The sequence below is a fragment of the Misgurnus anguillicaudatus genome, chromosome 24 (genome assembly GCF_027580225.2).
Source record: "Misgurnus anguillicaudatus chromosome 24, ASM2758022v2, whole genome shotgun sequence".
NCBI lineage: Eukaryota > Metazoa > Chordata > Actinopteri > Cypriniformes > Cobitidae > Misgurnus > Misgurnus anguillicaudatus.
In genome coordinates this window covers 6583756-6602988 of record NC_073360.2, presented here as the reverse complement: position 1 = coordinate 6602988, position 19233 = coordinate 6583756, and the positions used below count along the sequence as shown (strand labels likewise).

General features: G+C 40.0%; 1 protein-coding gene across 1 annotated transcript; it reads left to right on the top strand.

The window, feature by feature from the left end:
* The first annotated feature begins 14983 nt into the window (after window positions 1-14983).
* On the top strand, window positions 14984-19233 carry LOC129429216 (extracellular calcium-sensing receptor-like). The gene is made up of 6 exons (XM_073863257.1): window positions 14984-15295; window positions 16458-16749; window positions 16931-17725; window positions 17794-18021; window positions 18123-18246; window positions 18338-19233. The coding sequence occupies exons 1-6, from the start codon at window positions 15003-15005 to the stop codon at window positions 19231-19233; spliced, it is 2628 nt and encodes an 875-aa protein (XP_073719358.1). The 5' UTR covers window positions 14984-15002.

The following is a 19233-nucleotide window of genomic DNA, read 5'->3' as shown; positions in this document are numbered from 1 at the left end:
CTCATTTTCCAAGGTGATGGATAGATATAGCTTTTTGGCTCCTCCTCTTTCAATCAGGTTTCCCAGGAGGCTTGGTACTGGGGCTATTGTATTAATGGGAAGGCAGTTAAGGCTGGTTTCCTGTGACTCTGTAGGGAAGGAGACACTTAACACAGCACTCTCTGGTACTTGCAGGCTTTGGTTGGTTGGTGTTTGAGATATTGTTTGTATGCCAAAGTCTTTGGTTTATGAAATGAATAAGGAGTCGGGTTTGTCTTCGTGGTCCTCCTTGTGGGGCCTCTTTTGGATTAACTCCTTCAATATTCTCAGAATCTCTGCTGATTCAGAGGTGTCTGTGTCACTCTGTTTCTGGGGTAGTTCAGACTTAGCCTTGCTCTGTGTGTATCGAGACTGATCTATCTGTTGACTGTTTGGACTGTTACCAGTGTTTGATCTGCCAGGTGCAGGACGGTTACCTCTAGGTCGTCGGCCAGGTTTCCACCAGCCGCCACCCTTCTGGTTGTCTGATGAGTTTAGCCGGCTCCATGACCTCTCGGCGCGTCCCATTTGGTGCTTGGGCCGAGCCCCTTCATGGCCGTACCAGTCTCTTGGCCCTCTGTTGAAAGGTCTTTCACTGTGGCACTGTCGTGCGCCCTCCAGTGGTAGTTCAGGGTACAGTTCAGAGACAGGGAGAATGACAGGGTTTTTAACAGTCTTTTCAGAGGCCGCTCTTTGTTTACCATAAGCTTTATGGGCCAAGTCCCGCAGCTGCCTGGTTGTCATCGTGCGAGGGCAGGCCATAACCCCTAAGTGTTGGCTTACTGTGAAATGAAGATTTCGCAGGAAAAGGGTCCTGAAGTTAAAGTCCTCCTCCATTCCTGGCTTATTCCGTGAGCCAAAGTAAGCTCGCCTGAGTCTGTTGTAGTAGGCCTGTGGAGTTTCGTTTCGGCTCTGTTTGAGGTCCATCGCTGTAACAAATCCTTGTTCTGACTCTGGATCCGAAAACTCTTCTATTAAAGCCTTTTGCAGCTGCTCGTAATCCATCTTGACATTTTCTGGCTGCCGGTCAAGGAAACTTCTCACCTCACGACTGGAAGTAACTCATAGCAGATACAGTTTGTCTCTTGTGGTCACCTTTGGCAGTGTTTGCAAATAAAAGTCAATGTCCTGCAGGTAAGAGTGGATATAATGGCCACCTGCAGGCTCTGGGGTAAATGTTGGGATATTTCTAGTCAGCTTGTCGAGGTCTTTGGGTGCCACGCCGGGCATGTCTGCAGGTGACCTCGGGAAATTTGTCTGTCCCCACCCCCCTATGGTAGTGAGAGGTTCTGGGATGCTGGCCCCCCTTTTCAAGGGGGGCCAGCTCCCCTTTTCAACAGAAAAGCTTTGGTGGGGGGGTGCAGGCTCACTGGTTGAATGAAAGGGAAAGGTTGCTTTTTCCCTTACTTGTTCAGCTTGCAGTTTATATGCATAAATGAGTTCTCTTTGGGCGGAGTCAAGGTTGTCCCTCGCCTGGTCTCGTTGCTGAGCCAGAGCTCGACCTTCATCTCGAGCCGCTCGCAAGTGATTCTCACAGGCCTTCAGCTTGGCATCACGTTCCTTCAGTTCTGCCTTTGCTCTCACCAGAAGATGTTCAGCCTGCTGGAGCTTTCCAGACAGCTCTTCTCTGGCTGTCTTTTCCTGTTGCTCCTTGTGCTCTGCGTCTGTGCGGAGTTTTGACAAGGCCTCTTGGAGTTGTCCAATCTTGTCCTTTAGCCTCCAGTGTTCCTCCTCCGTCGATGGGTTTTGATCCTCTAATCCCTGTGTCAGCTGATCTAGACGATTCTGTGCGTCCTCCTGATTCCTCCGTGCCTCTGCCGCTTGGAGCTGTAGAGCTGCTGCATCCTGTTCCAGTTGGGCAATGTTCCTTTCGCCCAGCTTTAGCTGGATGATGAGGTTGTGAGCGATGGCACCTGTGATCTTGGCTATATCTTTGTGACTGTAGCTCCTCCTTGGGTCGTGGGCTATGAACTTGTCCAGGGTGCCGTCGAATTGCTCTCTTTCCAGGTGTTGCAGTTCATTGGCGAGGTTGGGCAGGAGTTCAGATGTCACAGCGCTGAGCCAGGCCTCTAGCTGGTCCCAGTGGTTGACAGGGCTTGGTAATCTGGACATGTTGACGCACTGATAGAAGAGAAAACACAAAGAGCCAATGCGTGTGGGCTATGAGCTTATTATCAGGGCCTTTTTCCGGCGGCACAGATAATCAGTGTGGGGAAATAAGGGAAAAATTTTAGTAATTTGTCGCTTTGTTAAAACCTATAGGTCGCCTTGGACATTTGATTATTCGAGCGTATTACTAATGAATTCTCCTAATGGTTTGTGCAGTTTTGCTCTTTCAACCCAAAATAAAGTTAATCAAAATAATTAAAATTAATTAATTATAATGATAAAATAAAATAAAACAAAATAAAAGAATGAGGAGGATAGGTTGCTGGAAATGAAATAACAGGAAAGGGAAAAGAGAGGAAAGAAAAACAAATAAATAATAATAAAAAAAAATAAAATAAAAAATAAAAATAATAAAATTAACTGAAAATGGGAATTTAGACAGCCAACAGACAAAGTCCTAAGGCTGGGAAAATGAAGAGGATAGGAGGTGAAAAAAAAAAGGTTTCAGCTTAGCAGGTTCTCTACCCTAAATTTGATGACAGGGCCTTACAGGGAGAGGGCACTATGGAGTCATGCGAGCTAGGGGAGTGGCTTAGCTAGATTGGCTGGGCTAGACCCAACCTGAGAGGGATCTGGTGCCTCTAGTGGCTACAGAGGGGAGAAAAGTGCATCTCTTTTACACCAACACTCGTTGACTATTTAAGGAAACCCAGGGTGGAACACAGAGACAAGGCGCTTCCCTGAGCACGCAGCCAAGATTGCCGGGCCTTCTGCCCTCCCCACCTCGACCGCTCAACAGTCACACCCTTCACACCGCCGGGCCGCACTCAAAGGTGTCACCCACCAACTGGCACTGCCGCTAGGGCTTTTGTGTGTCAGCTGGCAAGGTTAGCGATTGGAGTGCCCGGTGGCAGAGGTTGCACTGTGTCTTGCTGCCTAAGGTGCTAAAAGGAGGGAGCTACCGCAGCACCCCGACTGTACACACTCGAGTCAGTTCAGCGGGACCGGTCTCTTGTGGAACTTACCGCTGGCGAAGCCTCTGATTCATCTATCTAGCTTTCAAGAGATGCACAGGGGCTTATCCAATTGCACCAGTTAAAACATAAATGAATTCACGGAGAATGGGACTTATGGGGCTGAATTCTATTCACAGTAAAGAATTGATTCAATTAGAATTTAAAATAAATCAAACTGCATTGAATTTAAATTTAAACTTAATTAAAATACAATCTCTACAATAGAAAACAGAACAGGGACGTAAGGAGCGAGAGAGAACAGCAAAAAAATGAAATAAAATAAAAATAAAATAAATACAAATAAAATAAAAATTAAATAAAGAAATAATAAATTAATAAAGGCACAGCAATATTAATTATTATTTATAATTTAAGACCATAACATTCAATATGTAAGAAATAAAACTACAAAGTAGTAGAATAACCCAGTTATTAAAGTAAGGTCAAAAATCCAAGTTTGATTCCTGTCATACACTCCCAAAAGAGTTTATGAGAGGACCAAACGAGCTTTTCCCACCAGATGGCGATATTTCGCCCAACAAACAAAGAAAGCGGAAGTCAGGCGTAAAGTAATGGAGAAGGAGAAGTGTTAGACACTCAAGACTGACATCTAGTGTTAGAACTAGGTAGTACGCTTTAAACGGACAAAGATTCGCTTCTATACAGTAATTACATCGGCGACCACTGCGTTGCTAAGACGACGGATGTAATGTGAGCTGTGTTCGTCCGGTGCCTCTTTTGGCTTACCGGGACATGCAATAAACAAGAGTCCAACGTGCTTTATCATACGTTGTGACTATAAATACTTGATCAAGTTTTCATCCCCTTTAAAATTGAAAAGTCTTACCCTCGGTGCTTACAATTTTAAAAATCCACTTACGTGAATAAAAATGGAAACATACAAATAGACAGCTTCTCTAATTGTAATAATTTCCTGGAGATTTAACAAAAAGGCCTTATCAGATGGGAGTACTCACTCGACCACCGCTTCGCTCTAAATAAAGGAATTCTACTCTTTATTAGGCAGAATCAGACGGTAATGCAGCGTATCAAAGGGTTTTTAATACGGTTACCTTAAAGACTGCAGTTAACTGTCATGAGTCTGGTTTTCTCTGTCTGCCTTTTTGTCACATACACACACACACACGCACATACACACATTTATTCACACATACACACGCCATCTCTCGCATACATCCCTTCATTTTTAGTTGTATACCAAATTCTCTGCAGAATAATCCAACCAAGAATATGGATTCTGCAGAGAATTTGGTATACAACTAAAAATGAAGGGATGTATGCGAGAGATGACGTGTATATGTGTGAATAAATGTGTGTATGTGCGTGTGTGTGTGTATGTGACAAAAAGGCAGACAGAGAAAACCAGACTCATGACAGTTAACTATACATAACAGGGCGCAAGTCTGTTACGTCTGAAAATGATACAGGAAAATGCATTCTCATTCATACAAATAAAGAACGAAGTCAGTTATAGCTGATAGTTCTTTTTCATTCACACAATGCAAAACACATTTGACTTATAACTGGTTTGCTCAGAAAATAATGTTTAAATCTGCCCGCGGGTTCTCCACCATTAATATGTAGCGAATTTATGCGGGAGGAGGGGCATAACGTTATTTATAACACTATGAACCTCCGACCGAAACACTACGGGGATTCCCAAGGGAATGTTAGATTTTAGCTCAAAAGGGAATATTATGTATAATTAACTGTAATTAATTATACAAGTTTATCAGGTTTTACCTGGTGTAGCAGAATTAATAATAACAATTAATTAATATGTTCGTCCACCGAAGACATATATCCATAATCGTATATTAACATCTAAGAAATGTTAATTTCATGGCCTTTAAAATTAACCTTCTCACTGATATACAGTGCTACTCGCAGCGTGTAGCTGGATCAAAATGCAGAAATAGTGACTTTAATTTCATGAGCATTGAACACAGAAACAATTCAATTGTGAAAATGCAAAACCGGTTTATTAACTATAAAACGAAGTACACATAACGACTAACTAAACATACACACATACAATAACATAAAACATAGATGAGAAAGAAAAGATTGAAAATAGCTAGAGAGAGTAAAAGATTGGCAATAGCACTATTACTTAACATCTGCACAAACCATCGGAAAATCTCTAAGGAGCGCCTTAATTTTTATAAGGGGTAAAGCTTAAACATCAGCGAGTAAAACGAGTTTATACTTGCATTTGGCTCTTTGTGATGTGGTGCGAAGTTTCTGCTGCACGCGGTGTGAGCAGAGAGAGAGAGAGTCCAGGTGGGTTCGTATGATGAAGGAGTCCGTTAAGTTGTTTCGTAGGGCAGATTGGTCCGCGTGGTTTTCCGAACTCTAGCGCAAAGCCATTAAAGACTGTCCCGAAGAGTAGGACAGGGCTCAGAGAAAAGATGATGAATCCGAGGGACTCTGGGTGAGTCTCAGCGAGTTTCCAAACTGCGCTGGCGGGTTACCTGAGTAACCGGGCGACTGAGCACTCATGAGTGAACTAAGCCACTGACTGAGATACTGAGCGATTGAGTGATTGAGCTATGATGGCTTGGGCGATAGGCCGTTTTGACCTTTCACGCGCCCAGACCATTTTAGGTGAATGACCAATGTGCGGAGTGTTCGATTGCGCGGGGAAACAAGCCTTTGTTCTTTCAGACATCACATTTGCGTTAATTCATAATGATAAAAGTTTGTTTCCATAACTCTTCAAATCGATATTAAATGACATTGATGCGGCTTATAGTAATATGATACATAGAAATGATTAGGAAATAAAGAGTAGGTTAATTTGCTACTAGACAAGACATGGGTTAGATCACGTTGAATAATAATTTCATACCTAAGATATGAACCATGCTACAGTGAACAAAATCGAACTAAATTGTTAACACACAGTTACATCACACATACATGATCATGCAGTAAAGGGATATAACATATATAGGCTATACATTTAAACAGCTCATTGTGATCTTTAAACGTGGTTTCATCAGAGACATATGTAAGCAGTCACGGAAAGTAGGGACACAAGTCGGATCTGGGGCATTTTGAGTTATTCACAGATTCTGAAAGTGCAGTTTCTAAGTTTTCCAACGATGTGTAACTCGTGGACATCTGATAAGATTTGGAGAAGTTGTGGCCATTTGAATATAGGAACTCAGAAATACTCAAACCGAGAAAATCGAGACGAAAGGGACTCTTCTTTCCAACTGAGGGAGACAATTGGGCTCATTTACATCTCATTTAGCTAAGCCATACCCCCTGTAAAGACATTTTGAGAAACAGATCTTCTAGCATGATATGTAGTATTTCATGACCAAATAACAACATGCAAAAATAAACATGACTCTTTTTACCTTTGTGGGGATCACAAGTCGAATCCAGTCTGTTTCAGATTATCCAATAACCATTTTTTGTCCACAAATGCGTATAATCCGTGAAATATAGATTGTTTACATTAGATTTCGCATGAATGTCTGGTAATACAATATAATATACAATCTGAAGACTATTTACAACGTAACATGTAAGGGTATATGAGATTACACTTCGTTAACCCTAAGAGCCCTAAGGTCATTTTTACAATGTATTGTCCGTCTGGTTTTATTTTCTTAAAAAGGTTGTAAAACATCAACCCTGTAGTGCACAGACAATCTACAAACATCTTTTTTTTCAGGACAAGTTGGACTGTCAGAATATGTGTGTTGTATTGATGTCACATGCATGTAAAATAAGTTATGGGACCATAAAAACAAATAAAAAAATAAAACAGAAATTGAATCAATTATATATTTATTGTAATCACACACAAAATAATAAAAGCTAAGCATTTTTCCTCTGTTAAACAGTTGTCTCATGTCTTTGGAGTCCTTGAGCACAGAAATGAACATTATAAATTATACAGATCAAAAATTATTTACATTTTTACAAAAAAAGTCCAGGCGTTTTCGTGACATCTATTATTATTAAGCCACATGCGTGATGACGCGCACATGCGTGATGACGCACACAAACAGAAAGCATCAGTGGACATTGTAGCCTTTAGCTAGCGGTAAACCCGATAGAAAAATCGATGGACATCAAGTGGATACATCTAGGATGTAAGAGTTTGGATGCATTGCTGAACAACTCTGAAAAGAGGGACAAGTTTCAGGCTGGATAAAAAACCTTCTGTAAAAGCTAGAAAGACACCAAATATATCCCCGTGATGGCTAACTCCTCAGCTATTAGCAGAAAAAAAACTGTAAGAAGCTACGTTTTACGGTTATTAAATTATTTAAATATGAATCAGAGGTGCCGTTTTCAATCGTCGACGATTGATTAGGTTTCTGAGGGTTAAACACATGAACCCGCCTTCAAAGTTTGTATTTAAAATAGGGAGGGAGGTAGTATCATAGATCATCCAAACAGCGCCGTCGAAAACGTGACGTCCTTTAGAGATGTTACCAATCGCTCCCTCGATCGTTCCTCCCTCAGCCAATAACTTCATGGAAAATATTGATAGACAAAGCATGTAGCCAATTATATAAAGACTACAACGATCTCTGTGTAACTTCTGTGTTTGGACTCATGCTGCGCTGCAATAACTGACATAGAGATGACGTCAAAGTACCGACTGCGCCGCCGCATAAAGTCAGTGACGCGGCTGACGTACGATGCGGCTGACTGTCATTTGTTCCGCCCCAGCTTCTTTTATTTTTCTTTTGTTTTGTGCGCCAGAGCTTTACAGAGTTTGGAAAAAAAACTTAGCAAACATGTCTGAGGAACAGGGCAGCCGCGCGTCACTACAGTCACGTGACTTCACGCTCGAGCCAGAAGAGAAGACAATGCTGAATAAACTCGTAATTCTGCTATTTTTGGACCAAACTGTATTTCCGATGCTTCAACACAATCTAACGGACCCACTGATGTCACATGGACTACTTTGATGATGTTTTTATTACCTTTCTGAACATGGAAACCATACATGGATTTTCAATGGTTGGGACAAAAGCTCTCTGACTAAATATAACGATAAAACATCTTAAACTGTGTTCCGAAGATGAATGGAGGTCTTCCGAGTTTAGAACGACATAAGGGTAAGTCATTAATTACATTATTTTCATTTTTGGGCGAACTATCCTTATTTAGTAGTCACGCTGTTCCCTTTGGGGGCGGAGACGAAAATACAAGCTTATACAGTATGTAAATATACACAGACAATGATGCCCCCCGCTGCACGCTAGAATCTCCGGAAAAACAAGCCTATTTTAACTGCAAAATGTACGCTTTTAAATATACAAAAACTGCTATCTCAAACATGGAGAGGCTTCTTCGTGATCTCAACTAACAGATTTTGCAATAAAACGAAAATCACAAATTTAGAAAAAAAATTTTGTTTCTCATTTTCTCGAAACTTGTGCTGCCGACTTGTGTCCCTGGTTTCCGTGACGGGTCACATTTGATTTTACCCTCAACACTAACAGTGTAGATACTTTAATACTTGTATTATTATTAAGCAAGTTGTATGTCTCCTACAATATAGGTATGAAAAAAGATCTTCCTAAAGACAAAAAGTGTGCATTACCTTAAAAAGGCAAATTACTTCCTATAACAATTTATATATGGTGGATCTAAACAGAAATTATTGAACTACTATAACATTTATGAGTGATTCGCAGTACAGAAAGATTTGACTATATAAAGGCTTTTTAAAATATATATTTTTAGAAAAAATATTAGGACAAGGCAGCAATAAAAAGCCACCGTTAAGAAGCAAGCATGTATTTAAACATGCTGGTGTGTCTGGAATCCCAAGAACCCCCTTAAAACGAGATCCTTTAGTACATAAAGCTGTATTTCTACCCCTCCCCCAAACCAAAACTTGCAAAAATGAAACATTTGCTTGGGCCCTATTTTAACGATCTGAAACGCAAGTCCGAAGCGCAAAGCGCAAGTGAGTTTGTGGGCGGATCTTGGGCGCTGTTGCTATTTTCCCGGCGGGAGAAATAAGTCTTGCGCCGGGCGCAAATCAATAAGGGGTTGGTCTGAAGTAGGTTCATTATTCATAGGTGTGGTTTGGGCGTAACGTCAAATAAACCAATCAAAACGCTATCCAACATTCCCTTTAAACGCAAGGGCGCAAGTTCCATGGCGGGTTGCTATTATTATGACGGATTCGACAGGCGCACGCCAGGAGCGGTTCACGGCCGAGGAGACCGACGCTCTTGTAAGAGCAGTCAAAGACAGAGAAGTTGTTTTGTATGGGGATGGGAGAAACCCGCCCAAATCAGCATCGGTTAAACATCCGTGAGAGGAAATAGCCGCAATTGTCTCATCAGCTGCGCCAAGCACTACAATGATGTCAGGAGACGGGCGGATCCCAAGCTTGCCAGCATAAATCGGGCACACAGGAGGACATCGCTGCGTCCACCCTCACCGCTGAAAGGGTTTTGGGGGCTTTGAAATCGGACACAAGAAACGCAAGCAAGGTTCAACCCCAAAGTACACTTACAAATCAAGTTCATATACATGAAGGTTTCTTATGAAAACATTTTAATTATTATTTAGATAAAATAAACGTAATACAGCCACACAACAAACTTATGAAAATATTTTAATCGTGATTTGCATGATAATTGTTTAACGCTGCCACACAAAATAAATAAAAACTATCACCACAATGCTCACCACAATGATTTCCCTTATCTCATGTATTAATATTAGGGATGCACCGAATCCAGGATTCGGTTTCGGATTCGGCCGAATACTGGGCTTTTTGGTGGGGTTCGGGTTCGGCCGAATCCTAGATTTTTTTTCCACCGAACCGAACCCTAGGCTTGCGCTACGCTGGTCGACGTCACGCAGCCATTGATTACACACATCGGGTGCTGACGTGGAGATTAGCTTTTTCTTTCGGTCAGCTGGACACACCAAAACTTTTAAACACCGCTGAAAACGCCTTGAGGACCCCAAATGCCAGCTGTTTTTCAGCCGAGCGCTTGGTAGCTGTGATGCTTTAGCTGTGATGCTTCAGCTGTGAGCCGGTTGGTTGCTGTGGTAATGTCCCGCCCCTCCTCCACTGTAATTGGACGGCCGTGTGAAAACTGACATTGACGAGCGGAGCTTCTCACTCAAAGTTAAATATAGTTTTCAGCGCGGAGCTGCTTGCTTATTGGAAAAACGAGCGTGTCGCAACGCATCGCTTTCATTATGCATAGGCTTATGGTAATTGTCAAAATAGTTTTTCCAACTTGTCATCCTGGCATAATGTACAGTTAAAATTAAATAAAATGAAAAATACACTGCTGTGGACGTATTTTACTTCATTAATGTGTTTTACTGTGTTGGAATAAGGATGCGAGTAGGATTCGGTATTCGGTTTCGGCCGAATCTTAGACGGTGGATTCGGGATTCGGCCGAACCTAAAAAATCTGGATTCGGTGCATCCCTAATTAATATTTTTTATTGTAACAATTTATGATTTGCGAAAATAACTGTTGCATCTGTGTAGATTAGATAAGTTCAGTTCAGTTCAGTTCAGTTCAGTATTTATTTATCTCCGTAGGGAAATTTGGGTTGCAGCGAAACACTCACTCAGACATTTGTCAATTTTCACATTGGCATACGTATGTACATATATACATGTATACGCACACATACACATATATAAAAAAATAAAATAAAAAATAAAGAATAATAATAAATAGTAAAAAACCTAATTATAGCATGTAGTCTGGGGACTATTCATTAACTTCCACTAGGAGGAAAGGAATTTAAAAACTTAATTGCTTGGGGTATAAAAGAGAATTTAAACCTGTTTTTTGAGCATTTGGGAACACAATATCGTCGACCTGATGGTAGCAGATTAAAAGAATTGGATAGAGGGTGCCTCTTATCATTCACAATGACAATTGCCTTATTTAACACTCTTTCTTTATATATACTATCTATACTCTCTAACTTTATTCCTAATAATTTACTTGCAGTTACTACCACCTTCCCCAATAATCTTTTCTGGGCCTCAGAGGCATTACCATACCAGCAGATAACACAGAATGACACAATACTTTCAAAAAAAGCTTCATAAAACATCAACAGTATTCTATTATTGACATTAAAAATCAATAATTTCTTTAGGAAGTACATTCTCTGTTGTAGCTTTTTACTTACACAGTCTGACCATGCATCCCACTTTAATTTACTGTCAATCATTACACCAAGGTATTTATAATTTGTTACTAACTCTATCTGCTCCCCATTAATTAGTGTAGGATGAATTTCAGTTAACTGTTTCTCTCTAAAATCGATAACCATTTCCTTAGTTTTTAAAATATTTAGAAAGAGATTTGAATTTTCACACCAGTTTATAAAGAAGTCAAGAACAGGCCCATGTTCATCCTCCCCATCATTTAAAAGACTCACTAAAGCGGTGTCATCTGCATACTTTACAATGTGTCTGTTTTTAAAAGAACTCACACAAGAGTTTGTATATAAAATAAATAATAAGGGAGATAAAACCAACCCTGGGGAGCTCCTACTGAAGTAGTCAATCTGTCAGAGATAGACCCTCCTATTTTAACCTGCTGAATTCTGGAGCTAAGAAAGTTTGTCACCCAAGCAAGCGTCCTACTATCTATTAAGAATTCTTTAGTCAGAGTAGCAGCTAGTATATTTGGTAAAATGCAATTAAAAGCAGAAGAGAAATCCACAAACAAAATTTTTGCATGTGTTTTTGGTTTCTCTAAGTGAGAATGCAACAGATGCAGTACAGTTGTAATTGCGTCCTCAACCCCTCTAGAGGCTTGATATGCAAACTGCAGAGGGTCTATGAGATGTTGAGTTACAGATACAATGTATTTCTTTACTAAATGCTCAAAACTCTTCATCACAAGTGATGTGAGTGCTATAGGACGATAATCATTTAATTCCGAGGGCTTAGGGACTTTTGCCACTGGGATTATTGTAGATGTTTTCCATAAAACAGGGACGATACCACAATTAAAGGATACTCTAAAAATTTCTGTAAAAACTGGCGCAAGCTGAAATGCACAATGTTTCAAGACATTTCCACATATCTTATCTGGGCCTGGACTTTTTCGGGGATTACATTTTCTAAAGATTTGACTAACCTCCATTTCAGTAATGTGGAAACCTACAGAAGAATTAGCATCAGGTGGTACTGAACACTCTGGAATTTCATCACTAACTCTTGCTGTCAAAACGACAATAATATGAGTTGAGCTGAATTGCCATCTTCAGCTCCTCATATCCTTGAAGCACAGGGAATTGTTTACATCTTCCCCTGTGAGATATATTTGTCATATTTTTAATCCCCTGCCAAGCGTATCGTGGATTACCTTGTATCAAAGATTCCTCTAGTTTTTGTTTATATGTGTATTTATCTATTTGTATTTGTCTTTTAATTTGCCTCTGGGTATCTCTAAGGCCAGCCACATCCTGGTTTCTGTGTGCTTTCCTTTTCTCATTTATAAGGGTCTTCAGATTTTTTGATACCCAGGGTTTATCATTTGGGTATACCTTAAATGTCTTTGTGGGAATAACAGAGTCTATGCAAAAATTCACATAATCAGTAACTGTTTCAACTTGTTCATTGATGTCATCTGTACTGAAAATCTCCCACTGGGTACATTCAAAGCACCCCTGCAAAGTCATTATACTGTCATTGTCCCATACTTTGACAGACTTTTCTTGAGGCTTTTCTCTTTTAAGTAATCTCAGGTAGACAGGCCGGAGATAAACCACACTGTGATCAGACGCTCCCAATGGAGGGAGAACTTTTGAAAGCAATGCGCGTTGTGCACGCTATACATTATGGTCAAGCATGCGCCCTTAAAATAGCATAATGAACCACGCGCAACGCGCCACTGACTTTAGACTAGTTTTTTTGGTTAGTAGCGCAATTGTATTTTGAAACTGCAAAATAGCATAAGAGGTGGTTTGCGCCGGAGCACGCCTCCTTTTTTGCACTGAACCGCCCAGGCAGCGCAAGTTTATTCCCTAGTTTGCCGACGTGCGTCTGTGGAGGGAAAAACCCGCTGTGCGCCAGTGCAAAATACGAAATGATACATGCGTCACTGACAAAGTCAATTGCGCTGGGTGCAAGATAGGGCCCTTGCTGTGAGCTCAGCATACAAGAAGACCATAATACACTAAATAATATAGATGAATGCCATTCTGAATTGTTGGTGAATAGCCACTATGTTCAAACAAGACTGTAACATTAGGAAAAGGTGGCCGAGTAATAATTTGGAATATTGGGAAGTAAGATGGTAGGTCCCTTTAGTGGGATCTAGAAGATATGTAGAGTTTCTAAAAATATATATTTTTTCACAATGGGATATAAAGGAATCATGTCTTCTGAAATAAATTTACTTTCATGGAGGATAATACACCAACCCACATATTATAATGTGTAAATACATTATTTATTTTACATTCTGTTTGTTTTTTGGACAATTTTTGTTTTGTGTCCATGCAGCACATTTGACAGAAATCTGTTTTTGGATCATTATAATTCGTTATATCATTATAAATTTGGTTAAAGTGCATTCTGCAGAATAATTTGGAACAGCATATTTTGCATATTTTTCAAAGTATTAAAGTATATTTTGACATATTTATTACATTTAAATATAATAACATCCAAACTATCATATAAGTGTTGATGGTAAAACAAAATTTGTAAACTTACCGATTGTTTTGGAAAAATGGCACGTACATAATAATTTGGAACGCGGTGTAAGTTCCCAAAAGTAATCAACAGACAGCTAAATAGGTGTCTATTAATACCCAAAGGAACTTCAGAGATTTCAACAGTCACACTAGGCAATGGGCAACCGGTAGGAATGAAAAAAAATCCAACACACTAGCTCACCACAGCGTCTGCCTGCGCCGAAGCAGCAGGGGAAGCAGCTGAGGGAGCACTCAAGGAGGTCTCACTCTTTACAGAATAACCCAAGCAAGATGGCTGCTCCCAAATGCCCTGAACAAATAATTTTTTGGGGGAGGCCATACCACCACGGTCGCAGTGACCATGAGCCCTCTGTGCTTACCTGCCTTCAGTGTCATGGTCACTGTGACCATTGGTGTCCTGCCGGCGCCTCCTGTCCTGCTGGGGCTTCGTGGCCTCCTGTCCTGCCGACGCCTTCGTGGCCTCCTGTCTTGCCGGCGACTCCTATCCTGCCCGCTCCTCTGTGGCCACCCGAACTGTCTGCGCCTCTGTGGCCAGCCGAACTGCCTGCACTTCCGTGGCCACTAGTGCGAGCAGCACCGGGTTAACCCCAGTCCATCTGGACCATCCTGTAGGCTTCTTTATCCAGTCCCAGCCTCCAGGATGCCCCCCCAGGTAGTACTCTGTTCCTTTTCCAGATGTGAGGACGCGCCTGCCTCACTCTACCTCACCTGATCTTCATTTGTAATCATCTCGCCTGCCAGCAATCCTCATCACTCATCTGAGATATACTCTGTTTGTTCATCCTTACTTCGTTGGTCAGTATTTCTGTTTGTTTATGTTACTGTGATGTTAACATAAGTCTTTGTTAAATTAATAAAAGTATCATTACATTTATCTCCTCCGTCTTCATCTCGCCTTCATCCAACACCACACCCTGACAGAGGTACAACAACACACAACCAACCTTGATAATAATTTTAACTAAACTCGGGTTCCCCAAAAAAAAATGAACAGCAGCACTGCTGCAGGAAGATTGTGCAGGAAATTCAGTATTTTGTAGTTCAGCTTAAATTGGTCTTTAAATGGTTCAATATTTTGTATAAAACAATATTAAAGAAAAAAGCAAACTAGTGTAATGACGCTGATCCCAAATGGAATTTCAAAACACGATAAAGGGCAGATCATTTCCTGTCCTGCCACAAAGGCTCCTGCTCTACCTTCACATGGGCATGGCAAAGAAGACAGTGACACCCCTGCTACTGCTGCTATATGTTGTTTGCATCCCAGCCACAGCAGAAGTCTGCAAAATGCTTAGCCAGCCATTCCCACCACTACTTTCTGCAGAAAGAGAAATCAACATTGGGGGGATTTTGTCAATGCATAGAACTGTTGTGCAAAAGTTGCATCCTTTTATTTCCAAACCAGAACCACCTACATGTGTCAGGTCTGTATGAGAATAACATTGCATTATGAATACTGTAGTATTATGAATACTACTACTGGGACAGTTCACTCAAAAAAGAAAATTCTGTCATTATTTACTTTTCATCAAGTTGTTCCATACCTGCATGAATTTCTTTGTTTTCTTCAAAATGTTTGTAAACAAGCAGACCTGGAGCACCATTGACTTCTATAATAGGAAAAAAATAATACTGTTAATAATATCATAATTCGTGATTTGTGCAACCTAGAACCAAACCACACTATGCAATTGTTACTTTTGTAGTGTATAATGCTTCTTTTCAGTGAAATGGAAGACTTTAATTTTGTGGGCAATTCATTTTAACCAGGTAAAAAATTGTGGGTGACTGGATAATTTTGTATGTAAAAATGTCTTAGAAAGTTTAGATTCAAATGTAGAGGGGATCAAGCTTTTGGTGGTAGGGCCCTTCTTTATCCATTTTTAAATCTCTTTTAAAAACACACTTGTTTGATCTGATCTGAACTATTATCATTCAATTTGTATTATACTGTAGTTGGTCTTTGTTTAGCTGTCATTCCTTTGGTTCACTCAAAGAGAGGATGTGTTCATTGTTAATACATTGTTTTGTGTTATCCTATAAAACATTAAAATAATGTTAAGTCCCTTATAAAAGGGACTTAACGAGATACAACATGTGTTGTTTTAACACATTCGTGTTAAGATTGTACAAAATTGATTTTTTTTGTTATATGCGTTTATGGTTCAATTTTTATGTTTAGCACTCTGTTCAGTTTTTCGGCTGTTTTTAAATGTGCTCTATATGAACTGTATAATTAAACAGGTCATTCTAAAATTAGCAAGCTGCAATATTTGTTGCAATTGCCTGTGTGCAGTGAAAGATGTCCTCCTGACACTATAAAGGCTGTGCAGAAAGAAAAACCTATATGTTGTTATTACTGTATACCATGCAGAGAAGGTGAAATCAGTAAAATTACTTGTAAAATAAATCTGAAAAACTATATTTATAAAGGTGGATAAAGTATTGGTAGCACAAAGCAAAAGAAAGAAATCTATATAAGTTCAATTTTGGGTAAACTATCCTTTTAAAAGTGGTACTATAATAATACTGTAATGATTATTTGCAGAATGTACTGTAACAGTTGACTGATGTTTATTGTCACAGCTTTAACTTGCGTGAGTTTCAAGTGGCTCAGACACTGATTTTTGCCATAGAGGAGATAAACAACAGCACACAGCTGTTGCCTGGTGTCAAATTGGGCTATAAAATATATGATGCATGTGGGACAATAAATCAGGCTATTCTGTCAAGCATGGTTTTGATAAATGGCTTTAAAGAGACTTTGCATGATGAGTCCTGTTCTAGACCACCATTTGTTCAAGCCATTGTTGGAGAGTCAAACTCCTCTCCCACCATTGCCATCGCCTCTTTACTAAGCCCTTTCAGTTTCCCTGTGGTAAGAACTCTCTTATTTATTTGCCACGTTGTCATGATAAATCAATGCATAATGAACCACTGCAAGATGCCCCAAATGTACAAGTATAGAAAAATATAATTCTGAAAACAATTGGTGTAAATATAACAAGTAAAATTTTTCTAAATACTTAGATTTTTTTTTATTCTTTTTGTTTTTGTAGATCAGTCATTTTGCCTCATGTGCATGCTTGAGTGACAGAAAAAGGTTTTCATCCTTCTTCAGAACGATAGCCAGTGATTATTATCAAAGCAGAGCACTGGCTCAGCTTGTCAAGCACTTTGGCTGGACTTGGGTTGGAATGATCAGCAGTCGCAATGATTATGGTAGCTATGGAATCTCAACATTTGAAAAGACAGCACAACAATTGGGGATTTGTGTTGAATACTATGAGACCGTATTAAGAACGGATCCACAAGAGCAGCTCCTAAAGACACTGGAAGTGATTAAAAGATCAACGGCCAAGGTGGTGGTATCTTTTACATCTGCTGGAGATTTTATTCCACTCCTGCAATTAATTGCGCAACAGAATGTCACTGGGCTCCAGTGGGTCGGTAGCGAATCCTGGATCACTTCTCGAATTATTGCAGAAACAAAGGAATACAGTTTCCTCACGGGAGCTGTGGGCTTTGCTGTAGCAAATGTCAAGCTTGACGGCCTGCGAGAGTTTCTTTTGACTGTGCACCCTGATCAAGAACCAAAAAATGAACTTTTGAAAGATTTCTGGGAAACAGCTTTTCAGTGCTCTTTCAGAAACACCGGAGGTAGCACAGGTCACTGTACTGGCTCAGAACGCTTAGCAGAAGTGCAAAATGAATATACTGATGCATTAGAGATGCGCATAGCAAATAAAGTGTACACTGCAACTTATGCTATCGCACATGCACTGCACAATTTGATAAAAGATGTCAAATCCTCCATCAACAGCAGCAAAGTAGAGCTGCCCACACCAAGAAAGGTAATTAGGAAAGACAAACAATTAAAAGATTAAAAACTGAAACCAATTATGTTTGTGTTTATTCTCAGGTGCTGGAGTATATGAGAGATGTCAGTTTCACTGCCAAAACAGGTGAGAAAATATTTTTTGATGCAAGTGGGGATCCTGTAGCAAAATATGATCTGGTGAACTGGCAGCCTGTTAAAGATGGAAGTATGCAGTATAAACTGGTTGGTGCGTATGACCACTCACTGCCACCAGAGAAACGTCTTAAAATTAATCAGGAACTTATGGTATGGGTTGAGAACAGGAGACAGGTACGTCAAAAATACATTTAATAAATTTAATTATGAGGGCATGATAAATGACTTGGCAATATGACAAAAAATATATAAAGCTGACACTTCTCTTTTCACAGCTGCCTGTGTCTGTGTGCACTGAGAGTTGTCCTCCAGGCACTAGGAAGGCTGCACAGAAAGGAAGACCTATCTGCTGTTATGACTGTATTCAATGTGCACATGGAGAAATCAGTAATGAGACAGGTAATAAGTACTAGCTCATGCTTTAGTACTGTACAATGGCCAGAGACCTTAAAATGTGCTTTGTATTCATATTTGTTTAATTCCTTCACAGATTCTAGTGACTGCTTTCCTTGTGATTTGGAGTATTGGTCAAATGAAAGCAAAGACAGATGTGTTTTAAAAGTGATTGAATTCCTTTCCTATACAGAAATCATGGGGATTGTGCTTTCTCTTTGTTCTCTCATTGGAGCATTATTTTCATCAATTGTATCTTTTGTATTTTATCTTCATAAAGAAACACCTATTGTAAGAGCCAACAATTCAGAGCTGAGCTTCCTGTTGCTCTTCTCATTGACTCTGTGTTTTCTCTGTTCACTTACTTTCATTGGTCGGCCCACTGAGTTGTCATGTATGTTGCGTCACACAGCGTTTGGGATCACTTTTGTCCTCTGTATCTCCTGTGTTCTGGGGAAAACAATAGTGGTGTTAATGGCATTCAAGGCCACACTTCCAGGAAGTAATGTCATGAAATGGTTTGGGCCTCCTCAACAAAGACTAAGTGTTGTTATCCTTACATTAATACAGGTCCTAATTTGTGTGCTTTGGCTAACAATATCACCTCCTTTCCCATATAAGAACATGCATTATTACAAAGATAAGATCATTTTAGAATGTAATTTAGGTTCAGCTGTTGGTTTCTGGGCTGTTCTTGCTTATATTGGCTTGCTTTCAGTTTTGTGTTTTATTTTAGCTTTTCTGGCTCGTAAGCTCCCTGATAACTTCAATGAAGCTAAATTCATCACATTCAGTATGCTCATATTCTGTGCTGTATGGATCACATTTTTCCTAGCTTACGTCAGTACACCTGGAAAATTTACTGTAGCCTTGGAGATATTTGCTATTTTAGCTTCAAGTTTTGCTTTACTATTTTGCATATTTGCCCCAAAATGCTACATAGTTTTGTTAAAACCAGAGCAAAATACAAAGAAACATATGATTGGGAAATAG